At 43.0% G+C, this 24,335-nt stretch overlaps 1 protein-coding gene across 3 annotated transcripts in view; it reads left to right on the forward strand.

Annotated features, from left to right (window-relative positions):
* Positions 1-24,335, forward strand: part of CALN1 (calneuron 1) — a 325,396-nt gene that overhangs the window by 58,150 nt on the left and 242,911 nt on the right. The window contains exons 1-2 of one of the 3 annotated variants that reach the window (XM_064478592.1): positions 14,657-14,815; positions 17,327-17,451. In XM_064478592.1, coding sequence (XP_064334662.1) covers positions 17,334-17,451 — 118 coding nt within the window. In that variant the 5' untranslated portion in view covers positions 14,657-14,815; positions 17,327-17,333. Of the gene's footprint in view, positions 1-14,656; positions 14,816-17,326; positions 17,452-24,335 lie in introns of those variants that run through there. The other 2 variants (XM_064478594.1, XM_064478593.1) reach the window with 2 other exon arrangements.

The raw sequence follows: 24,335 nt of genomic DNA on the forward strand, positions 1-24,335 counted from the left end.
TTTGGCTATTTCACAGGCCTTTTCAGTCTGAAGGTTCATATCATCAGCTCGGGAAATGTTTTCTTCTGTTATTTCCTTTCCTCCACATTCTCTGTTCTCTTGTTCTGAAATGCTTGTTAGGTGGATGTGGCCCTTCTGTGTTAACTGTTACTGTTTGTTAATTACATTTTCTATAAATTCTGTTCTTCTATATTCTCTGTGTTTTCCATGACTTTTCCCTCTAGTCCTTCTGATTTTTTTCCAATTAAAAATTTTAACTTCCTTGAATTCTTGATCTCAGACTGTTCGTTTTGCACAGCAGCCTCTCAGATCTCCCTGAAGTGTTACGTTTATTTTTTTGATTTTTAATTTTTAAATTTAAATTTATATATTTTTCTTTTTACTTTTTAAAAAATTGAAGTATAGTCAGTGTACAATGTTATGTCAATTTGAAGTGTTATATTTAAATTCTTCTAAGTCATCTACTCTTTCCAGAATCATCCTTGTTGTTTCTGGGGTCACCCTTTTTGTCCTGCCCTTCGGTGATGCTGATTTTCTTGAAGTGTCTGGCAGTCCTTTTTTGGCCATTGGCAGGTCTGATATGTCTGAATGACATGCGCCAACAGGAGTCAGGTTTCCTCTAAATGCCAGCTTCCCCCTCAAGTGAGAGGAATGGCAGCAAACCTTCAGAGTGTGAGGCATGTTGGGTTCATTTTAGGGTTCAAGACTGGGAAGGGGTGAACAGGTTGCCTCCAGGCAAATGCCTCACCCCAGGGCACCCCTGCCAACCCTCAGGCACATCACTCTTTTTAAAACCTCGTCCTCTGGGTGGGAAGCCCACCCTGCTGTTCTAGGTAAAGGGCTTTAGTTATTCCCCCTGTTCCACCCCATCTCCATCCAGCTCTCTGCGCCTGTCGCTTGGGATGCTCTGTGGCATCACACTGCTTGCTCTGTTCACCGCGGCCCTCCCTTGGCATGCTTCTCACTCAGCCCCACCTCACTCTGTTCAACCTTGTCCATTGAGATGAGCAAAATAATTCTGCCTTCCAGAGACTTGCTGATTTTCTGAACTGATGATAGTCCCTCCCACTCCTCTGTGAGGTTTTTGTGATTTTATTCTATTTTGTTTCCCTATAACATGATTTTAATGGGATTTTAGGAGAGAGAACTGTGTTCTGGTTTCCTACTCCATGGAGTTAACAGCATATTCTGAAGATTTCTGATGTCGTTAAAATTTTAGGAAACATCATTGATATACAACATACTCTGATATGGATGTACTTTGCTGATTGATTTCTATATTTTCAGATTTTTTTCCTTGTTTTTTTCTTTCTCCCTTTCTTTTTTTTAAAAAAAAAATCTTTCTTTTTCCATTTTAAATACAAGGCAGCACAATTTTTGATGCACAGATCTTTGATTATATCTCAGGATAGATTTCAAACAGTTTTGGGGTCTAAGGGTGAGAACCACTTTTTGAGTGGATACATAACTGTCAAACTGTTTTCTCGAAGCTGTTGTTTTAAAGGCTACAAAGTGCCAGTCCCATTACAATCTCACTAGCATGTGAAAAACAAAACCCTCCTCCCACGCTGAAAAAGCAGACAACAGCATACAAATTACATTTCTTGATTACTTTCATGAGCGCAATTATTTTTCATGTTTTGTTCGTTGTTGTCTTTACAGTTTTGTGGATTGTCTGTACCTGTACTTTTCATACTCCCCGTTTGCCTCTTAATTATATTTATGCTACCTATAACGTTTAGAAATTTGTATTGTTATAATGGCAAGGCTCTCAGTCTTTTCCGTTGTAATTTCTTTAGCTACACTTAAACTTTGAATGTCCTTTAACTATAAAAGATGAGTTAAATATTTACGTACAGCTCACTCTAGGTTTTTGATGGTACTTGACTTTTTTCTTGGGTTTACTCCTTTTAAATAGTTTTGTGCTTTGTTCATGGCTTACTGCATTAGGCAGAATTTATTGGATAGTGTTACTTAATAGTAGAAGTAATAGGCATCTTACCTTTTTTTCTCATTTTAATGGCAATGTCTCTGTAGTGATTTTCAAAGTCGGGTGTGTAAGGTGTTCTGTCGGGTGTAGGGATAAAAGAGAGGACAGAGAAATTACATTTTACTGATATCCACTGTAGAGAGTGACACTGACACCCTCAGTTGCCCATACACGTGCCAGTCTGCTGTGACAGGTGTGATGTGTTTAGGAAGGTGGGAGTCCCATAAATGGGGGCATTGCCAGTAGGACCTTCCTCATGCCCTTGTTCCCAGTTACTTGTGACACAAGTGCCTGGCTAACTAGTCTAACACTCAGAAAATAAGCAAGATGTCTGCCAAGGAGCCCCAGCTTCTGGATCATGCTGATCATGCAGGCCTAAGTGGACCACAAGACAGTGGCCGAGCTGACATTTCCTGTGCTTCCCAAAGGAGACCTTCATCAGCCACTTTATGGGTTAAAAACACTGACAAGCTGTCAGATTGGGTAAAAGTTGGCTAAAACGATTTAAAAACTTCTAAAAGACTGTTTAAAATGTTGATCTATATTTGCTTTCATGAAGAATGAAACCTGGCTTAATCTTTGAAGTAAGATGGAAAATGACTACAGATTCTCTGTACCACAATAGAGTGTACAGCTTATATCATGACAAAGTTCTTCAAAGAGTTGTCAAACACGAAGCAGAGTCACACACTTTATGTCACAAATCGTCCACATTTGTGGTCTCTTGAGATGGCAGGATGTTGTCTGCTGCACACACTTAAAGATGACATTTTAGCAAAGATTCAGGAATTAACTGCTTTTTTTTAAAGGAAACACACTATGGAAAGAACAGTTTTGAAAATGGATGTTTCTGGAAATGTTTCAACCATTATGTGACTTTGTTGCTAAAAAAAAAATGATGTGAGTGTGCTATCTACAAACTCAAATCTGTGAAGTTAAAAAATCTGGAAAGAGAATTTTGTTAACTGCTAAAGAATCTTCCAAATGAAGAGATCAAGTGTTTTTCAGACCCATTTGTTAAAAATGTGAAAATGCAACCGCTTTCAATCAGTTTGCAAAATCAACTGTTGACATTAAGGAAGCTGAAACTTTACCAGCCAAATATCAGCAAAAATCTTGGAATGCTTGTAGGATGGATTGAAGAATGAATATTGTGATTTAGTAAATACTGCCAATGACATTTTTCTTCCATTTGGATCTGCAAATTTTCCTTAGGTATATTTTTGGTTATGGCAGATGTTAAACTCAAGTATGGAAATACACCCAACCTAAAACCAGATCTTCAAGTCACTGTATAACAAAATGTTATGTCAAGATTTTCCGTAAGCATGAATAATATTAAATCACACTCCTTTCAATAAAAATCCAATTTCTGTATTTTGAGAAAAAAAAATGCATTTAAGCAGTGTTTTAAATTTATTAGTCTGGAGTTGCACGTAGAATTTTCATATTTCAGAATGTTGTCTGCTTGTGCTTTTTCTATTTGTTTTAATAAACTTGTCAGAGATTTGCCTGGTTTATTGTTTTTGTTTCAGAGAACCGGCTCTTTTAATTTATCTGTTTTCTAATTCATCTCTCTCAGTATTTCTTTCGTCCTCTTTTCTTAATTTATTTTGTTGTCAGTAGTTAGTGTTGAGGACTTATTTAGCGTTTACATTTTTCTCTTAAAAATAGTAAGAGCATCTAAATACCTCACAGCTTATCTGAATACTACTTGGCTATTACAGCTCATATGCTTTTTAATAAGAATAATTTCCCTTTTTATTTTAAATATAGCCTATAATTTTAATTTTAATTTGTTAATTTATTTTTCTTTTTAAAAAAATTTATTTTATGTTTTCTGTGGGCGGGGGGGGGCGGGTAGGGGAGAGGGCTTATTTATTTATTTTTGGAGGAGGTGCTGGGGATTGAACCCAGGACCTTGTGTATGCTAAGCATGTGTTCTACCACTTAAGCTGTATCCTCCCCTGCTTAATTTTAATTTAAACTTTGATCTAGGAGTATATTAAAAATTTCCATTTTAATTAAAAATTTCCATTTTAATGAATAAGTTCTAGGGATCAAATCTACCACATGGTGATTATAGTTAATAATACCATATTATATACTTGAAAGTTGCTAAGAGAGTAGATCTTAAATGTTCTTACCCCAGAAAAAGAAGTGATAGTTGATTTGATGTGATGGAGGTGTTAGTTAAAGCCCTGGTGGTAATTACTTTGTAACATGTAAGGCTACCAACATGTTGTACAGCTTAAACTTATACAATTTTGTATGTCAGTTATATCTCAATAAAAGTAGAAAGAAATGTCAATTTTAGCTTTTAAAATATTGACTTTTATTATTGTTTTTATTTATATTCATGTTCCACACCTGCTTTTGAACACCTTAACTGAAGTTTGCTTTGTGATCTTATATTTGATAAATTTTTATAAATGTTCCACAGAGATATGAAAGGCAGGGAGTATGGGAAAACACATGCACACATATACAGACACACATTAAATCAGCCTTCATAGAAAAGTGTCTACATTATTTATAGCCTCCTTGTTTTTATTTTTTGTTCATTTAAAAGGGTGTCTTTAGAGGGTGTCTAAAATCTTCACCGTTTTTTTAACTCAAAAGTATATTTAAATTATTTTCATATTGTGATAGGATAAATGATACTTAGGGGTTTGTGACTAATGTATTATTATTTTGGATTTTACCTTTTTAAAACATAAAATGGCTTTCCTTATACTTTCAATGCTTTTTATTTTGAGTTGTTTTGCAGTTAGAACTTTCTTTGACCTTTGCCTTAGAGTCTCTCCCCATAATTTAATTTTTTTAACATTTTTTATTGATTTATAATCATTTTACAATGTTGTGTAAAATTCCAGTGTAGAGCACAATTTTTCAGTTATACATGAATATACGTATATTCATTGTCACATTTTCTTCTCTGTGAGCTACCATAAGATCTTGTGTATATTTCCCTGTGCTATACAGTATAATCTTGTTTATCTATTCTACAATGTTGAAATCCCGTCTATCCCTTCCCACCCTCCACCCCCTTGGCAACCACAAGTTTGTATTCTAAGTCTATGAGTCTATTTCTGTCTTGTATTTATGCTTTGTTTTTTTGTTTTTGTTTTTGTTTTTTAGATTCCACATATGATCAATCTCATATGGTATTTTTCTTTGTCTTTCTGGCTTACTTCACTTAGAATGATATTCTCCAGGAGCATCCATATTGCTGCAAATGGCGTTATATTGTCAGTTTTTATGGCTGAATAGTATTCCATTGTATAAACATACCACATCTTCTTTATCCAGTCATCCGTTGATGGACATTTAGGTTGTTTCCATGTCTTGGCTATTGTAAATAGTGCTGCTATGAACACTGGGGTGCAGGTGTCATCCTGAAGTAGGGTTCCTTCTGGATACAAGCCCAGGAGCGGGATTCCTGGGTCATATGGTAAGTCTATTCCTAGTCTTTTGAGGAATCTCCATACTGTTTTCCACAGTGGCTGCACCAAACTGCATTCCCACCAGCAGTGTAGGAGGGTTCCCCTTTCTCCACAGCCTCTCCAGCATTTGTCATTTGTGGATTTTTGAGTGGTGGCCATTCTGACTGGTGTGAGTTGATACTTCATTATAGTTTTGATTTGCATTTCTCTGATAATTAGTGATATTGAGCATTTTTTTCATGTGCTTATTGATCATTTGTGTGTCTTCCTTGGAGAATTGCTTGTTTAGGTCTTCTGCCCATTTTTGGATTGGGTTGTTTTTTTTTTTTTTCTTATTATGTTGTATGAGCTGCTTATATATTCTGGAGATCAAGCCTTTGTTGGTTTCATCTGTAAAACTTTTCTCCCATTCCGTAGGTTGTCTTTTTGTTTTACTTATGATTTCCTTTGTTGTGCAGAAGCTTGTAAGTTTCATTAGGTCCCACTTGTTTATTCTTGCTTTTATTTATTCTAGGCCCATAATTTAATTTGTAAACTTCTTGACTCATTTTTCTTTAAGTGACTGTCTAAAGGCAGCAGCGCATGGAGATTGTGTCCCGATTGTGCTAGACTAGCTTGCTGTCATGCAGGAAGCTGAGTCTCATCCTGTTCCTCCATGGGCAACCTGTATTTTCTACCTGGATGCTTGGAAGACTTTTCCTTATCTTTGAAATTAAAAAAGATCGCAGGGATATCTAGTTCTGTCAGCATGGTCACTAAGCTAATGTGAATTATTTTCCTACAGTGAATACGGAAATGCTGGGTGAAAATATAACAGTGTGGTTCTAGCTCCTTCTGGGTACCCCTACTCTGAGGTCCTGGCAATTCCGCCATCTGCATGTGTCCCTCCAGCGTCGGGGTGGGAACAGCTTTCTGCTATTGCTGATCTCTGCCGACCAGGCTCTGTGGGGCTTTGCAGCCCTTCTGCCCACTTGACAGGTAGCTCACTGTTTCAGATCCTTTTATCGAACTAGCTGACTTGGGCTCTGCTTTCCTGACGACACCCTGACGGGTAAAATCAGCTGGTGTGAAAGGAAGAGGAGACTCAGAACCCAGAGGGAAACGTGTCGGGGTGGAGGCTGCGGTAGGGTAAGAAAAGCCCTGGTAGTTGGCAGTGTCAGCGTCCATGCGGGGAGGAGAGGTGTGCTCCTGGATCCACAGCTGGCAGGAAGCGGGAATTGAGACCCTGGTGTGGCCGCCCCTCCTGTGAGTGGGCACTAGGCTCAGTCTGCCCATTGCTCAGCAAGGTGGCAGAGATGCTTAATTCTACCAGGAGCTATGGCTGCCGAAGGAAAAGGCCCCTGTGACAAATTAGAACTCCAAACCTGTGCCTCAAGGATGTACAGTCCAAATCCAAACTACTCACGGGGTGCAGGTGTTCCAGGTCAAGGACGCGTGGACAGACCGGTCCTCAGCTGGTGAAGCCCAGGGCACCTGTGCTGTGGGCGTGGATCTCTGTGCATGTGCAGCTCCAAAGGGACGGGCAGCACCTGCTGAAGCTATTCCTGTCCACGGAGTGAAACCACACCTGCAAGCTGTCTCCTGCTAGGGCAATCGGAGGGGCGCAAGCAAGATTAGTGTCTTAAGAAACTGAGATGATAGAATGATGTTCTGGAATAAAATAAGAAAAGGTAAAAGAATTTAATTATAATGCAAGATTTATACTCAGTGATAAATAAAAAGTGGAATTGCAAAAGCAACAAATTAAACTGCTAGAAATGGAAAATAGTCATTTAGGTGAAAAACTGAGCAGACAGATTAAGCTGCGAGTTGTTACAACTGAAAAAAAGAATTTGTGAGTTTAAAAATAAGTTTGAGGAAATTGCTTACAAGATACACAGATAAAAATATGAAAAATTTTTGAAAAGTTTCAGAAACTTGGAAGATACAGTAATATACCAGTTAAAGTTTAGTTCAAGGACCAGTAACCATACTGCGTATTTTAAGAAGGAAGGGATTTCATACAGGGAATTTGATGCTTATAAAAATCATTGAAGGGCTGATGGACTGGATTTTGGTTGAGTCTCCAGAATGGCTCCCAGAATAATTCAGACTCGACCTTCCAGGAGATTTACTACCACTGAGACTGCCACTGGGATATACTTGCTGTTCCTAAAACTTCCTCTTCCCCTCAAAGCTGGAGAATGGACTTGAAGTTGAACCAGGGATTCAGAAGCCGTAACTCTTCTGCCATCACCATGACTGCTTCTTCACAGCCAGGAAACTGAAGAGTGGACACTGGAGCATTGCTGCAGGAAAATATCATGCTTCTGTGACTTTTCGTTCCTGTAGAAACAGCTAGATGTGGTCAGGAAAAAGACCTTCATCCAGTGACTTGCTGGAGCCAGCTCATACCAGCCTGTGAAGGCCACTTGTTCAATTTTCTGGAATTTTACAATCCAGTTATTAAATGTAGCCATTCTTAAAAGCATGATAAATGAAACAGAGACTTACATTCTCAGATGAAATATAAACTTACAGTGAAATAAATTATAACACAAAGGTAATAAATACTAAAAACTCTTCACTTCCTAATTTTTTGAATACACATTAGTGTTATCTATGATTTTGTGGTTAATTTAGTTCATGGCATCTGCATGGTGAAAATACTGTTTAATGGTGTGCTGTATACTGTTTTACATCCCTTCCCAATTCCGTGTTCACTGATATCACCTTGGTAGCTTGGAATTGGCCATTGTAGGAGTATTTACACCATGAAGGGTAGTTAAGGCTCCAAATCAAGAATTTTTTTTTTTTTGAGACCCAGCAGACCGCTGTTTTCATCTCACTTCTGCATTCTGACCTTGTGCACGTGCTTTCTAATATTGTAACTCATTCTTATACAGAGCTCTAGTAGCAAGGGAGTCTGGAAAACAAAGTTACTAGCTTTTCAGCTTTTTTAGTCAGATGGGGTATGAATGGATGTTGGATGAGCCAAGCAAGAGTATTGAGCTTGAATGAAAAGGTCCAACATACATCTAATATATCTCGTTATGCAAGTATCGAGATGAGCCTCTGTCTGAAATTATAGACTTAAAATTGTCCAGAATGAGTATTAACAGGTGAACAAGTAGACTTCTCGTTAGCAACAAAATGTTCTCAGAGTACTAAGGAAATAATTTATAATTCCTTACCAAGTTGAATTCAAATGAGATTGAAACAAAGACCTTTTTTAAAAAAAAAAAAAAGACTTAAAAACTTTCCATTTATAGTTCCTCAATGAAAGAATTTGTACATTCTGTGGAACCTAGAAGGGAAGAGTGCCCTGAAAGAAGCAACACTGAGCAGAGAAATTAGTAAGTTTGTGGAGGAGTCTAGATGAGCATTGGTTGTAAGATGTAACAATAACAACTACAGCAATAATGATGGCTAATATATTGAGGGGTTTAAAAGTAAGGTTGAGCTGAAATGTTGGACAACAGTAACGGAAAGAACAAAGCAACCCCGAATGATAACCCAGTAGGTAAAGGGTGAGAAACAAATTTGTAGAAGAGGAAATTAGGATGGCCAATAACCATATAAAAAGATGCCTAAACTAGCAATCAAGGAAATCTAATTAAGAAAAATGAAACAGTCTGATAATACTCAGTGTTGGCAAAGCAGTGGGGGAAAAGGACATGCTGTTAGGCTAATGGGTGAGTCTAAATTGCCAAAACCAAGATGGTGGTTTTAAAGTATGTCCACAAACTCTTTGATACTCCATGTTGCAAAAGGTGGAGCCTAATTTCCCTCCCCATGAGTGTAGGCTTTACTTAGTTTCTTGCTTCTAATGAATACAATGTGTTGAAAGTGACCTTGTGATTTCTGAGACCAGGTCATAAAAGCTCCCTCCTTCTGTCTCTTGGATCACTTGCTGGGGAAAGCCAGCCGTCATGTCATAAGAACACTTGAGCAGCCCTTTAGAGAGACCCACAAGGATGTTGTGAACAGCCATTAGACTGAGCCATCATGTTGGAAGTGGATCCTCCATCCCCAGTCACACCTTCTGATAATGGTAGCCCTGGTCAATGTCTCGACTGCAACCTCATGAAACTTCCTGGGCCAGAACCACCCAGCTAAGCAATTGCTGTTTTAAGCCACTGTGTTCAGGGGTAATTTTTTATGTAGTGATAGAGAACTGACCCAACCACCTTGGGGAACACTTTGGCAAAATCCTATAATATTTTATCTAGGTATGTTGACTAGAGAGATCCCCCCAAATGTATACAAAGAGATACAGGTGAGGATGGTCATTGCAGAATACTTTTCTCTCAATTGGATAGTGGATCAAAAAATTGCAGTATGTTTATACAATGGAAAACTGTGGAGCAGTTAAAACTAGATTAACTAGGTGTTTGTGTATGGATTTGGGTAAGTCCCTGAAATCTATTAATACAGAGTGAAATGTGCACGTTGCAAAAGCATATGTATGGTGTGATATTTTTTATGCAAATTGAAAGATATATAGAGCAATACTATAATATATTCTATATAGTTATACCCAAATGTAGGAAAATTTAAACATGGACCCGAAGAATATATTCCACCCCCAGAATAAAGTTGTCACAATGGAGGAAAGGAAGTGGAGAAACAGACTAGGTAGGCAGGGCTTCAATGTAAGATATTACTTCTTTTTTTAAAAACCTTAAGCAAGTGAGGAAAAATATTAGCTTGTTTTCAGTCTGGGTGGTGGGTCCTTGGGTACATTATATTATTTGTGGAATTTTCCATTTGTTTGAAGTACTCTTTATTTCCATTAATGTAGATTTTTCAGTCTGCTACTATTTTTGGATTTCTCCTTTGCTTTGCAAAGACCTGCACCTTTTCCAAATCAGCTTGCCTCTCAGCAAGCTGTCTTTTCTTTCTGACTTGATATCACCTCGCTATAATCTGAGCTTTCCTTATGATTTTGCATTCTTATTTCATAGATACCCCACTTTCTTATTTTAAAGGACGTAACCAGAAACATCGTAGAATTGTCTTCTTTCTTGTATTATTGTTGACAATCTGCTTTTTGTGCTTCATCGTCTTGAAAATGCTCCCTCCTCTGATGATGCAGAACTTTTATATAGATCCTCACGTTGGTGTTTTCTGCTTACTCATTCCTGTCTGATTTGAGCTCTGTCCAAACCCTCCTTGCCAACTGGCCTGCCCCTGCAGGATCTTTACAAGGGAACACAATTGTTTTTTAAGTGCTTAGCCAAGCGCTTAGCTGGCATCCATCTAGTGCATCTTTGCTGGAGTAAGATGGGGTCTTCTTGTCCCCATAACTTAACTCTTGGACTCTGGGGAGGAGACATACATTCCTGGGGTATCTGAGGTCTTCTGCTGTTCTTCCTTAATCAAAAGCAACACACGGAAACCCATCATCCCCATAGGTCATTGTCCTCACTGACACTCATCCCAGCACCGAGTGTCCCATCTTCACCTGTCGGGCTCATGCTTGCCTCAGCCCCTTCCATTCCTAGCCATGCTGCAGACTGGGAGGTGGGATCCCCGAGGAGCTAGAGGAAGGGGACTGTTGCTTCTCAGTGGCGTGAAGGTCAGTGGGTTTTTGACCTTGGCTGCTTACAAAAAGCAAACCCAACATAATCAGAAGAATGATTGCTGTCGTGGTTGGTATTTCCTGAGTCCCAGAAATAGAAGAGATTTCAGTAGATAAAAATCTCTTCTTACCCTTTACTATTTGACTCCATTATTTAGTCTCTGAATTCAAAGTGGGTATGCCAGTGGTTCTTTTCCATTTAGTCCTAACTGTGCTGACTTAATGGAAGCTTCTTCCACACCCTGGCACTCGTGCTGTTGGGATATGATTATCTTTGTGTGCCGTCATGGATGTTTCTAGGGGAGCTTGGCAAAGGCCCTATCAGGGTTGGGTAGGTGCTTTAACATCTAGAATGCAGGGTCAGCATTGCCTCTTGTATGTCTGGTAATTGGAGGACCGGAACCCCTGCAGTAGTTTCCATCCACACTCCAGGCACTTTGCGGAGAGCCTGAACTCCTGCTGATGTCTTGCACCTACTTTCTTTCTTTTTCTTTTTTTTTTTTTTTTCTTAATTAGAAACAAGGGATACTAGGGGGTTTTCATTTCCACATGTATTGGAAATGTTTATGACATTTAAATGCTTCGAAGACTTTTAAGTGCTTTTTAGCACTAGACTTTTCAATGTGGTATAGTAATTCCGTTTGAATGACGTATTGTATATAGAGGGGTTTTTTTGGATTAAAAAATATTTATTTATTTAACCATAGCTGATTCACAATATTATGTTAGTTTCAGGTGTACAGCTTTTCCATTATAGATTATTACAAGATACTGGCTATAATTCCCTGTGCTCTACAGTAAATCCGTGATGCTTAACTATGTTATATATAGTGCTGTGTATCATATTAATTCCAAACTCTTAATTTATCCCTCCCATCCCCGTTCCCCTTTGAAAACTGTAAGTTTGTTTTCTGTGTCTGTTGCATCTCCTTTCGGAAGTCCATCTAAGACTTAAAAATCTTAAGTAACATCTTTGAAAAACTTCAGAGGCAAGTTAAAATGCATTTCTCTAGAAGTCTTTCTTCCTCTCATGCTGTGGTCCATTAGCAGAAATCGAGGCAACTTAAATAAAGTACTTTAGAGAGAAGTGCTTCTCAAGCTGAACTATTTGTGGGGAAAGACTAGTTTTTTGCTTTTTTGTTGAAAGCTCCAGTCCTTAGCAGACTGATTTCTGTAAAATATAGAAAGAATGAATTACTGGGAAAAATAAAATAAAAAAGCAAAGATATACAAAAAAAAAAAAACAAAACAAAACCAAGTCAACCAGTCACATGCTTAGGTGTTGGGACAATGCTACAAATTGCTATAAAAATTTCAATGCTTTCTTTCAATTCCTGTCCTTATCTCGTTGCAAACCAGCAGCAAACAGTATTCAACTGGCAGTGGTCCCCACACCACACTCTTGAGTGCTGCGCGTAAGAGACCCTGCAGAATTATGTTTTGATGTTCTCTTTGCCTAGAACAATAATATCAGCCTGCAGCAATGTGCCTGGGTCTTTCTTTGGTGCTACAGAGAAGAAAAATGGAAGGTGTATTCGTCTGGGTTCTCCAGAGAAGCATAAGATATATATATATGTGTGTATATATACATATTTATGTGTGTATATACACATACACACATAAGTATATATAAAGAGATTTATCATAAGGAATTGGCTAATATGGTTTTGGAGGCTGAGAATTCCCAGTCTACAGTTGGTGAGCTGGAGACCCAGGAGAGCTGTGGGTGTCAGCTTCAGGCTGAGTCCAAGTCCAAAGGCAGGAGAAGACACATGTTCCAGCTCCATCAGTCAGGCAGAAAGAACAGATTTTTCCCTTACTTTGCCTTTTTGTTCTGTTGAGGCCTCTAACAGATGGGGTGAGGCCCACCTACCTGGGGGAGGGCCATCTCCTTTACTCAGTCTACCGATTTAAAGATTAATCTCTCTTTTTAAAAATCTATTTTTATATACAGTGGCTAACATTTGTAAACCTTTGAAACGAATATATGTATGTATATGCATGACTGGGACATAGTGCTGTACACCAGAGATTGACACATTGTAACTGACTGTACTTCAATTAAAAAAAAAAAGATTAATCTCATCCCGAAACCCTCACAGACACACCTAGAATAATGTTTAACCAGATATCTGAGCGCCCTGTGTCCCAGTCAGGTTGACCCCAAATTAACCATTTCTCAAGGGCATCATCTCAAGCCAAGATGAGCGGGGCTTTTTTTTTTTTTTTTGGTTTATCACTCCGCCAAGAGGTGAACCAGTTCCTCGATCTGGAAAACAGGAACCCACCCATCTTGTTTCTAACCTCCCGACACCTTGTCCTTGATGTGACCACAGAGTCAGCCTCCCTGGTGCCCAGGAAATAGACTCTTTTTCAGCTCTGGTGCATTTCATTCAAATAGCCCCCTCTTCCTGATACAGTCAGCTGCTTGCTGACCCCGCTTAGCGCAGGGGCCCCCGGTGGTCTGCTGTCACACACGGGATCCTTCAGCCCCGTGGTGTGTGGTGCCAGCCAACTCCTCTCTGAAGCTCACCCTCTGCTAGGTCCTTCCTGACCCTCCTTCGAAACCCTGCAGTGTGTTTTACCTTCAGCCTAATAAATACATCATAGCCTTCTTTTGCCCTGCATCCTGCTTCATGGAACCCTTAGCAAATAATTCCCAATGGTATTTATTGAGAACGTGCCTGCTGCGAAGTCCAGTGCTTTCCATACCTTAGTTCATATTTACAAAAACACTATTCAGTATGTATCAAAATGGTGTTGGTTAATTAACTTACATGTCTAATAAAGGCAAAGCTAGGATTTAAATTTGAATGAACTTATTTACAAAACAGAGACAGACTCACAGACATAGAAAACAAACTTATGGTTACCAGAGGGAAAGTGGGTAGGAGAGATAAATTGGGAGTTTGGGATTTGAGATACAAACTACTATATATAAAATAGATAAACAGCAAGGTCCTACTGTGTAGCACAGAGATCTATATTCAGATCTATAATGGCCTATAATGAAAAAGAATATGAAAAGGAATATATATGTATTGTGTAAATGAATCACTATGCTGTACTCTAAAATTAACACAATATTGTAAATTGACTATACTTCAATTTGAAAAAAGAATTTAACACTACTTTTGACCAGAAATCCCTGATTCTTAGTCATGAAACTATACCACCTTACAGTAAATACAGAACAATTGTTCACATGATAAGCAGTCATGTAACTAATATTTCTCAATGAGTGAAATTGCTGTTGAAAATATTTAATGTCTATTTTTATTCATTGCCCTCCATATAGGGACCCATGTTTGTCTTTGCTGATGAACTTGTACATTTCCCTTCCTCAGCCAAAGAGAGAATCTTAAAGCTTGGGTTTCCCCAGGTGGCGGAGTGAAATTTAGTCCTTAATTGCAGCAGCTGTTTTTAGCTAACTTGGGATAATGTTCTTCCTTTTCTTGAACATGACTTTATTTATCTACATGGGTGGTTCAACTGCGCATGTTTTCTTTCCCACTAGAGTTTCAGCATGTTGGGTGAATAAACTGAATGTGTACCTAATTTTGTAAGCTGCTTTTTCCAGAAGCAAATTATGTTGACATATCAAGTGGGACTCGGTTGTGACCAGTTTTCTCTGCAAACTACTCAAATGTTTTTCTTTGGTGGCAGAACAAGGGTGGGAGTGGCTTGGACATACGTGTTTGAGTATAACCTTGTAACTGCGGCTGTGAAAATGTGTGTGGCAGGTCCAGAGCTTCAGACAACCGAGTAAAAGGTGATCACAAGAAGATACTTACAAGATGCTGAGAAACTAGAGGGGTGAGTGGTGGCGTGGGAAGAAATGCTTTCACGCCTAGACTGACCTGAGTGGGGCCTCCCTCCAGGTGGCACAAGTAGAGATCAGTGTGGGTGTTTTCCCATGTTTACGAAGGATTGAAACAATGGTTAAAATAACAGCTGGTGAGACTGAGACCGGGTCCTGGGGCCAGTGCTGAGGGGGAAGCTGAAACCGCACAGGAAGTGTCAGCCAATGTTCACTTCTCATCCCCCGGACCATGGGAATCAGTCCGGGGTGCAATGACCATGGTAGCACATGGCCCCCTGAATCAGGATTGGCTTTAGGACAGGGAGAGTGATCCCAGCTCATGAGACTAATTCTTGCCTTTAAACCTGTTTGGTCTGAAAATTAACTTGTAGAAAAGAGGAGATGGTAGTTGAAGTCTTCTTTCAAAGAATGACTCTTGCATTCTATTTATGTGTAAGGAGAGATTTGACCGGGAGGGGCAAAGTTGGACTTACAATTAGCTGAAGATGGACCCCTGACAATTGGCAAACGCACGCGTACTTTGCAACTACAGCCTGTCACCTGCGATCGGCCGGTGGATGTATGTACGTTTTGTTGGCTGTGGAAAGAGTTCAGAGCAGGTTGGAGGCTGGCGGCTGGCTCTCGCCTCTGCCACGTGTCCGTTTTACTGTTTTGGAGCCCAGAACATTTGTGAGAGTTGTCCCAGTTGTTATGATGAGAGAAAAGTACCTTTGATAGAAATAGAGAAATCAGGAAGTGTGGCCTATTTTTCAGGAAGATAATTAATTCGTTTTTAGACATCATGAGTTGGAAACGGGAGTTTGACATCCGGGTGGAAACGCCTGATGCTGAGCTGAGGCTCTTAGTCTGAAGAGCACGTAGGAGGCTTGTGTCTGAGGACGGGTTCTTTCAGATTCTTTCACTAGCCAGCCTCCTGCTCTTGGTCAACCCCTGTAAGTCTTAGGAGTCTCATGGGTTGATCTCTACTCATCAACTCTCAGCCCAACAGGGGTGTGCTGGGGTGTGCTCTAGACAGGAGGAAGGGAGAGGAGGGGGTGTCCTGCCATGCCTGGCACTCAGTGGTGTCTCAGGGAAAGAAGACAGGGCCCCCTGTCCCCTGGCGCCTGCCAGTTCTAACATCCATCATCACGGACAGTTGCTGTCATGAGTGTGGTTTGAGGGACGGCGAGGTTCGGGTGCCTCGAAGCCCTGAACAGTCATCCCCGGAGACTGGCCTTCTGTCAGCTGTCTCTTCCTGTAATTTACACCTTGTTACTCAGCAGTGCCCAGAGGGGCCGCTCCCACCCCAGCTTAACTCACAGATGCCAACCTGAGGCCCCAAAGGGACTGTACAGGTGACTCACGTGGAGAATGACAGGTGTGTGGGGGGAGAGCGTGGGGGCCACTTCTCTCCCACAGAGCCCCTGGCAGGGAAGCCCCCAGCCTCTGCTTGAATGCCGCCCAGTGACGGGGAGATTACCCCTTCCGGGCTGCCCAGTTCACCTTCCTGGTGCTGTTAGACAGGTGTTTTCTACCCACACCCTAGAATTGACTCCTCATACTTCCTGCCGGTTCCCTAATTCTGCTCAGAGGCTTATCAGTCCTCTGAGCCCCCTTTGCAGATGGGGAAGCAAAAGCGGACATGCCCCGTGGCTCACTCACTGTGACAGAGCCTTGCTCTCCGCTATAGGGAGATGCCACCTTTCTAACTCGGCCTCTTTTAACCACCTCTCCTCCCTCCCTCTGACCTTGCACAGAGCGCCCCAGGGGTGGCGCTCTGGGTGGAGGAGCTTGGAGGGTTTGTTAGTCTGCTCTTAAGGGGATGCTTTAATGTCCTGTGAGGGTACCGGAGGTGGCTTCATTCTGGACCACCTTGAGATGCTGCTCTACCTTGACAGCAGGGCAGGAGTGATGGGCGTCTCAGAGGGCTGTGCCCACCAGCCACCCGTGCAAACGGGCACAGGGGCTGTGTCTCAGAGGTGCAGACCGTTGTCCGTGTTTACGCAGAGCCTGGCATTTCTGACCTGCTTTGAGCACAGTTTAAGTGGAACACCTGCTTTACCTGGGAAGCGTGAAGCACTTGGATTTCCACACGGTCATGGCTAAGACATCCAGTCCCCGGGTAGCTTAACGTTTCTGGGGTGCACGATCCTTTCTTAGGAGGACTGATAAAGGGTTTCTCAGGCCAGGGAAAGGAGCAAGGAATATTCCTGTTTGTGTGGAGAGACAGTGGGATGATGTTGTGGTACCCCACAGCCTGCAAGGACGATGTGGCTCCACTTCATCATGAAAGGAGGAAAATGACGTCAGACGTCCAGTGAGGGAAGGGATAGAGCTTGAGATCATTTGGGAATCCTTCCAGCCATGGGGACCCTGAAATTCTCCCACTGGCCCTCTAGAAATGTTAGACTGTTATTTCAAAAATAACGCTGGCCGCCTGAACACCAGGGTGGTCCTTCAAGGAAGGAAAGGAGGAATGAATGGTGATGTCTTTCTCTCCCCCGCCCCCCGTCTATCGTGAGCAGGGAGAAGATGCCTTTCCACCACGTGACCGCCGGCCTGTTGTACAAGGGGAATTACCTCAACCGGTCCCTGTCCGCTGGCAGCGACAGCGAGCAGCTTGCTAACATCTCCGTGGAGGAGCTGGACGGTAAGAAGCCTGCCCCGGGTCGGGGGCGAGCCACCCAGGGGAGGCATGTGTGGCTGTTGTGCCTCCAGAGTGAAAGCGCCAGGCTCTGGCCGCCGGCTGTGGCCAAGTCCAACCGTGATGAGGCAGGCAAGAGTTCAGAGATCACTTCTGCCTAACTGGCCTCTTTGTGTGGGATGGACCTGATAGCCTGAAAACTCTATGGGGAATATATTTCAGTTCCTTTGGATACTGACTGGGGAGGTAGCCTTCCAGTCCCCAGATGTATTTTCCAGTTTATGGAATCTTTATCGCCAGGCTGGCCCTGTTCTCAGATTGTCATTCATGATAGGGCTCAGCTGCGGGGGAGGTTGAAGCCGTGCTAATGCTGTCTCTTGACTTGTGGCCATGGTGCTCTGAATCCTGCCCAGATCCGAATCATCTGGAAGCTGTGTCTAGGTGGGAATGGCCAGCAATTATTTTGATGGACTCTGTGCCTTCATAACACAGTGTAGCCCTGGGTTAGGGATAGGAACAATCCTGGGGACAGGACTGCTGAATTCATCCTGGGACAGTGACACTTTGTATCTAGGGGAAGTCAGGCCCTTGATTCAAAAACAGTAAAACAAGGAAGAAGGTTTTTTTTTTGTTTTGTTTTGTTTTGTTTTTTAAGAATAGAAAATTAGTTAGATTCAGCCAGATGTTTGCCTAGGTACTGCATCTGCTGAGGCCAAGCCAGATCGGTTTTCCTTCTTGTTTTGGAATGCTGTGTTCCCGGTAACACTGTTTCAAAACAAGAAGTTTAATTTTACTTTCTAAAATAGGGAAGTTAAAATTACCCCAGATGGCCCACATCTCTGCTTTGAAGTGTAATGGTCCGAACCAGTGTGCTTTTCTCCGTGCACACGTCTTACAAGGCAAGGTGGGGAGATTCCGCTCTGGGCCAGGGAAGACAGACTTGCTTCGTGGTCGGCCGGAGCTGAGGCAGCCGAAGGACGGGCCTGAGCTGTCCGCTTGCCTCTCTGCGGGGGGGACCGCGTTTCATTCTTCCCCCCTTTCCCGCACTGCGCAGATACTGCAGTTGGTACAAATTGAAGGTTTGTGGCAACACTGCATTGTCAGGTGATGGTTAGCACCTTCTAGCAATAAAATACTTTTAAATGAAGGCATGTACCTGTTTGTTTAGATATAATGCTGTTGCACACTTGATAGGCCACAAGGTAGTGTAAACAGAACTTTTCTACACCCCGGGAAACTAAAACATTGTTTGGGATTTGCTTTGTTGCGATACCCGCTTTATGGCAGTGCTCTGGAGCCGACCCGCGGCGTCCGGGACATCTACCCGTAGAGGCTTGCTTAGCTACATGATGCTGCAGTGAGGCCCGGAGGCTGGTGGGCTGCGCCAGAGGAGAGGCTGGAGGGTGTGAGAGGAAGGGGCGTGGTGTGGGCGGAGCCAGGTTCCTTAGGCTCAGGAGCTGCTCACCACGGCCTGGACAGACTGGAGGCCCGGGAGGAGAGCGGGACCCTTGGATCTGCTGGCCTTCGACTGGCCAAAGGCCACTTGGACAAGGACACGGAAGCAGAACATAGAGCCCTGACTGCCTCTGAAGTGAGCCCATCCCGGCGGCCACAACGAAGTCCGAGGCCGGGCTGGGTGTGTTCGGCAGGTGGGGCGAGACCCAGGTTTTCCTGCGTCCTGGGTGGGCGGGGCGTCCACTCCCGGTGGAGAGCAGGGCGGTGGTGCTTTGATTTAGGGGGTTTCACTGTTCCTTTGAGTAGGCACCCCTGGTTTAGCCCTCAGTTAGCAGGAGGGACTGGGAGAAATCTGTGTGTCTCGGGGACCTCTTGAAGAGGCTGCGAACACTAACCCAGTGGAGTTTGGAAATCGTCTGCGGCTCTCTCCTGCCCTGGCTTTCCCCTTCTCTTCCTCCTTCTTCCCAACTTGGCCATGAACAATCAAGGGGTGACTTCTCTGCGACCTCTCAGTGCCATGACTTTTTTCCTTTGTGAAATCCAGGCCACCCCAGGGAATGAGACTTTTCAAGGGATCTGCTGGCTGGATTTCGGCCCTTCTCCACTCGGATGCCGGCTGGCCGCCGGGCCCTTGTGTTCTTGGGTGAGCAGCAGAGCGCGGATCCCGAGTTTCACCCGGGCACAGGCGTTTGAGCGGGGCGGAAAGGCGCCTTCTCAGCAGGGAAGACCAGCGGGGAGTGAGTCTCCCAGCCCTGCAGGCCCCGGTGGGCAGGGTTAGGTGGAAGTCCTGGTGGGGCGGGGCGGGGCGGGGCCCCTGGCTGAGGGGAGCTAGACCCTATGGCCTGAGGCCGGCTGGTGACAATGCTGTGTTTGTCCTTCAGGAGGGTAATCAAGGCTCTCAGCCTGGAGAGGGGCCATTTATTTCCTGATGGAAGATTCCTTCTGTTTATTTATTTATTTATTTATTTATTTATTTATTTATTTATTTATTTATTTAGCCACGGTGAACCCTGAGTCGTGATTGCTCAGGCTTTGTTACGAGCATCTTGGGGCGCCGGGCAGGGCTGAGCAGCTGTGTTCTGAGTGTGGAGCAGGTGGGCCGGGTCTGAAAACCAGCTGGTCTGCATCAGTTCAAACACTGCAGGGTGGTTCTCGGGGAAGCCAAAGTTCCCCAGCCTGTGCCTGTTTCCCGTGCTCCTCGAGCTGCCTCCTGTCAGCCGATCCCTAAAGTCCTACACTCTGGGGCCACTTACTCATCCTCAGAGGACTGGCAGCATTGCACAGGGAGCTGATGGACACTGGTGGGCACTGAAGCATCCTTTAGTCCAGCCATCGTGGGAGCAGGTGTTACTGTCCCTGCCCCGCAAAAGCTGCAGCCTCCTGCTTATGAATCATCACGGGGCCGGTTTCCCCACCTGGTTAGTGTTTGTCCCCAGGGACGGATGCCCCTTTCCTTCAGCGCAAGGGTCAAAGGCATCCAGTCCATGAGTGGTGACCCTCTGAGAACAAAGCCCCTCCCCATGCAGTCCATCTCCAGCTGCCACTCACCCGGGGAAGTTTCTATTTCTTCTCTTTATACAAAGCTCAGGGGAAAATAATGCAAAGCTGCGTCAAGTTGACGCAGTCAACTTGGAGTTGGAAATCACCCAACGAATAAACTCAGCAATGATGAATTGGTTGAGATCGTCATTCATTCATTCATTCATTCATTCATTCATGTTCATTCGTATATATTCATTTCTATTCATCTGTTCGTTACAGAAATGTTTACCCAAATGCTTTCCGGGTGGAGGAGGAATTCAAATAAGTATAATATTCATTGCCTGTTCCCAAGGAGTTTGCAGGCTACCCAGGGAGTTTCTGCACATAAAAAATTCATTAGCAGTATCTTGCAAATTTAGAGTGTCTCATGTGGAATTTTATTAGACACATGAATTATAATTTTTTAAAAGACAATTTTTTCGGTGCTATTTCTTGAACAATCTTGTGAGGCTGTCTTAAACTAAACTTGCCTCTGTCTGAAGTTCAGTGATTTTCAGTAATGTATGGTATTCCATTGTATATAAATATATCTCAATTTCTATTTCCATTCTATCCAGGATGGATTTTGGGGTTGTTTCCAGTTTGGGGCCATTAGGATATACGCCAGCCTGCCCTCTGCTGTTGCAGCTGTGGTGTTGGGGTCTGCTCCCCTCGCGGCTGCCTGGTGGCCATTGGGACATGTCTGAGTGTGGGTGTTTCGTGTTCTTTTTTGCCAGTAGCAGTGTCAGGCTCTTAGATCAATGACTTGGGTCCTCCTTTGAGTCCAAGTTAGTTTGCTCTCACATCTTGGATGGTTGTTATTTCTGTGTTTCAGGAATGCCTACCTTTCTCATGCTAGATCTTCATTCCTTGTTTTCCATAAAACATGCCTCTTTTCACATCGGTTTTCCCTTTTTTTTTGCACTTCTATGTCATCTGGCTACCACATCATTTAGTTGTTTGCATAATTAAAAAAAATTTAGGATTACTTTTATTGTTTTATTTTTGAGAGGAATGGGTTTCAGGAATGTTTTGTAAATATCTTTTTTTTCAAATTAAAGTATAGTTGATTTACAATGTTGTGTTAGTTTCTGGTGTACAGCATAGTGATTCAGTGATACAAATATATATTCTTTTTCACATTCTTTTCTATTATAGGTTATTGCAAGATATTGAATGTACTTTTCTGTGTTATACAGTAGGACCTTGTTTATCTATTTTATATATATAGTCATCATCTGCGAATCTCATACTCTTAATTTGTCCCACCCCTCTCTTCCAACCCTGGTAATCAAGACTCAACAGACAAAACAAAATTTTTTTTTTATTATTGCCTGTAGAGCATATTTTCACTATGGATCAAAGTTTCAGTTTCTTTGTAGCTTGATTTTATTTCAATAGCTCCCCCTTAACTATTCGGTCAGAGGATGATACAGAAGAGTGTTAGTGTTCAGCTCGGTTGTTAATGAACGTGAACACTCATGCAGCCACCACCCAGGTTAGGGACAAGGCAGCACCAGCACCCCGAAGTCCCCGAGGTCCTTCCCGGTACCTCTGCCTCCAAGACACCACGGCCCTGACTTCGCCACCATTGTTTAGTTGTGTTTGTGTTGTCCTTTCATCTCAATGGGACCATAGTATATTTATTCTTTGGCGTCCACCCTCTTTTCTTCAACATTACATGTGAAAGACTCGACCGTGTTCTTGAGGGTCGTTGACGTTCATTCATTTTCATCAGTAAACAGTGTTTCTTCGTGTATAAAGACCTTAATTTATTTATCCGTTCTGTTCTCAATGGGTATTCAAGTTTGCAGCTCTTAGGACACAGCCTTGTGTGTTGCTGTTGTGGTCTTAGGATATGTTCTCCTCATGGCAACCCCTTCCTCTCTTTCCTGGGGCCACATTTTAAGAATAGCGTCCAACTTTTTGTGTTATTGAGAACAACTTGTACACCGATGATGAAAATCTCTTCTGTTTCGTGGCGCAAATTTAGAGATCTTTTTATTCCAAAAATCTTTTTCTCCAAGTCTTGCAGCTGATGTGCTTTCTTTATTGCGCATTAGAAGATGTTTTCATATGGTCCCCTTTGCTTTTACCTGTTCTGCTTTGTGACTCAACAGTTAAAGTTCTTTGGAGGACCAGTATCTGTCAGCAGACAAGGTTTGTAGAGCGTCTTTAGCCTTCTTCATTCTATCTTTACTTTATTCCAGACCTGAGATCATTTTCCCCTTTTCAGCCCCAGCTGGAGGGTCCAGTTTCTAGAAGACATTCATTCAGTCCACGTTGCTGGGCGGGGGTGGGATCTTGAAGGTCCCTCTAATAGGTAGTTCAGTTAGAGCTGACCACCTTAAGCTTCTGTAGGTTTGACTTTATGTTTTATTTTATGCTGGGGTAGATCTGTGGAAATGCCAGGATGGCTCCCAAGCCCCTCTAACCTGACAGGGACTCAGCCTCCACACTCTGTCTTCCCTGTGGGTCTTGTTAGGGCTTGATTTTAGGTTTTGTTTAGGTGGGTCTAACAGAGACCTTTGGAGTGTGTTCTTTTCTCTTAGGATGTGGTCCTTCTAGGGTCTCAGCTGGATGCTGGGGTATTAAGGAGGATTTTTCAGATGTCTCCTAAGGATGCTTCAGTTCTGGTGTCTGCCTTCTGTTCTCAGCCTCGTAGCCACTGCTTCCTGGTGAGTCTGGTCGAGTCTCAACTTGCACGTGGGTTCCCCAGCCTTCAGCCGAGCATTCATAGGGAACCCACACACAGGCTTCTGAGGGCCCCTCTCTGCTGCCTGCCTCCGCAGACCCTAGCCCCTTCAGCTACCCCAAAGAAAGAACTGTGGGTGGGAAACTGTCCCCCAGGGTGAGCAGGGGGCTCACCGTGTGACTTTCCTCTCACCCTGCAGATGCAGCCTTGTGCCGCCTCCCGCTCATTGCCTGAAAACACTTGCTTTGTCTATTTTGTTCAGGTTTATGGTTGTATGTGGTGGGAGGGTTGTTTCTGTACCAATGACTTTGTCGTAGCACAAGTTGATTATCAATCATTTTATTTTATTTTTTTACCTGAACCAGTTAAAAGTAATTTTCAACCATCATAGCACATTACCCTTTAATACTTCACTTCTGCTTCTAATTCTGAAGTGACTCTCCACAGCCTGTAGCTGTATTGGCGACAGCGAATGTCTGTGACAAAGCATCCGAAGCCCTGGGTGGCCGGGCCCCTTCCTTTCCCTTTGCTTTGACTCCTCGCTTGCCTTTCAGGTGGTTTCCCGCTGCCTCTCCATCTCTCCTGCTGCTCTGCCTTTGTTTCAGCTGCTTCTTTCAGGAACGGTCTCTCTACCTGGCAAACACCTGTCCTTCTGTTCAGTTTCGACATTGTCAATTGTCATCATCATCATCACAGCTGAAGTTTACTGAGTGCTTACTACGTGTGAGGAACTGATCCAAGTGCGTGATGTGAATTAACTCATTTAATCTTTTCAATAATCCTCTGATGCGGGGTCCATTAATAACTCTGTTTTTGCAACTGTGGGAAAGGGAGAGGGGTAAGTCCCCTTGTCCAAGGTCGCATAACTAGCACGTATTGGGAATGGGCCGCAGACTGCCACCCTGATTTCAGAGCTCATTCTTTTTAAGTTCTACGCTCTGAATCTTCCTCTCTGCTAGATAAGACCCTTGGTGCCTTCCGTGCACCCTCTTGTCACTAGCATACGCATCACTGCCACCACTGTGACACCTAGGTGAGAACTTGGCTGATTAATCAGACTTCCAGTGGGTGGAGAGATATTTTTAAAGCTCTGCGTGAGCCTGGCGTGTCTCTCACAGAGAAGCAGAGGTGCAGTGCAGCCCAGGAAAGCCTGGTGACGGGCTTGAGTTCATGCTCGTCGGGGGCCGGCTCCTGTGCTGTGAGCTCCGAGGGGCCCTTT

Source organism: Camelus dromedarius, chromosome 24 (assembly GCF_036321535.1).
Source record: "Camelus dromedarius isolate mCamDro1 chromosome 24, mCamDro1.pat, whole genome shotgun sequence".
NCBI classification, from domain to species: Eukaryota; Metazoa; Chordata; class Mammalia; order Artiodactyla; family Camelidae; genus Camelus; species Camelus dromedarius.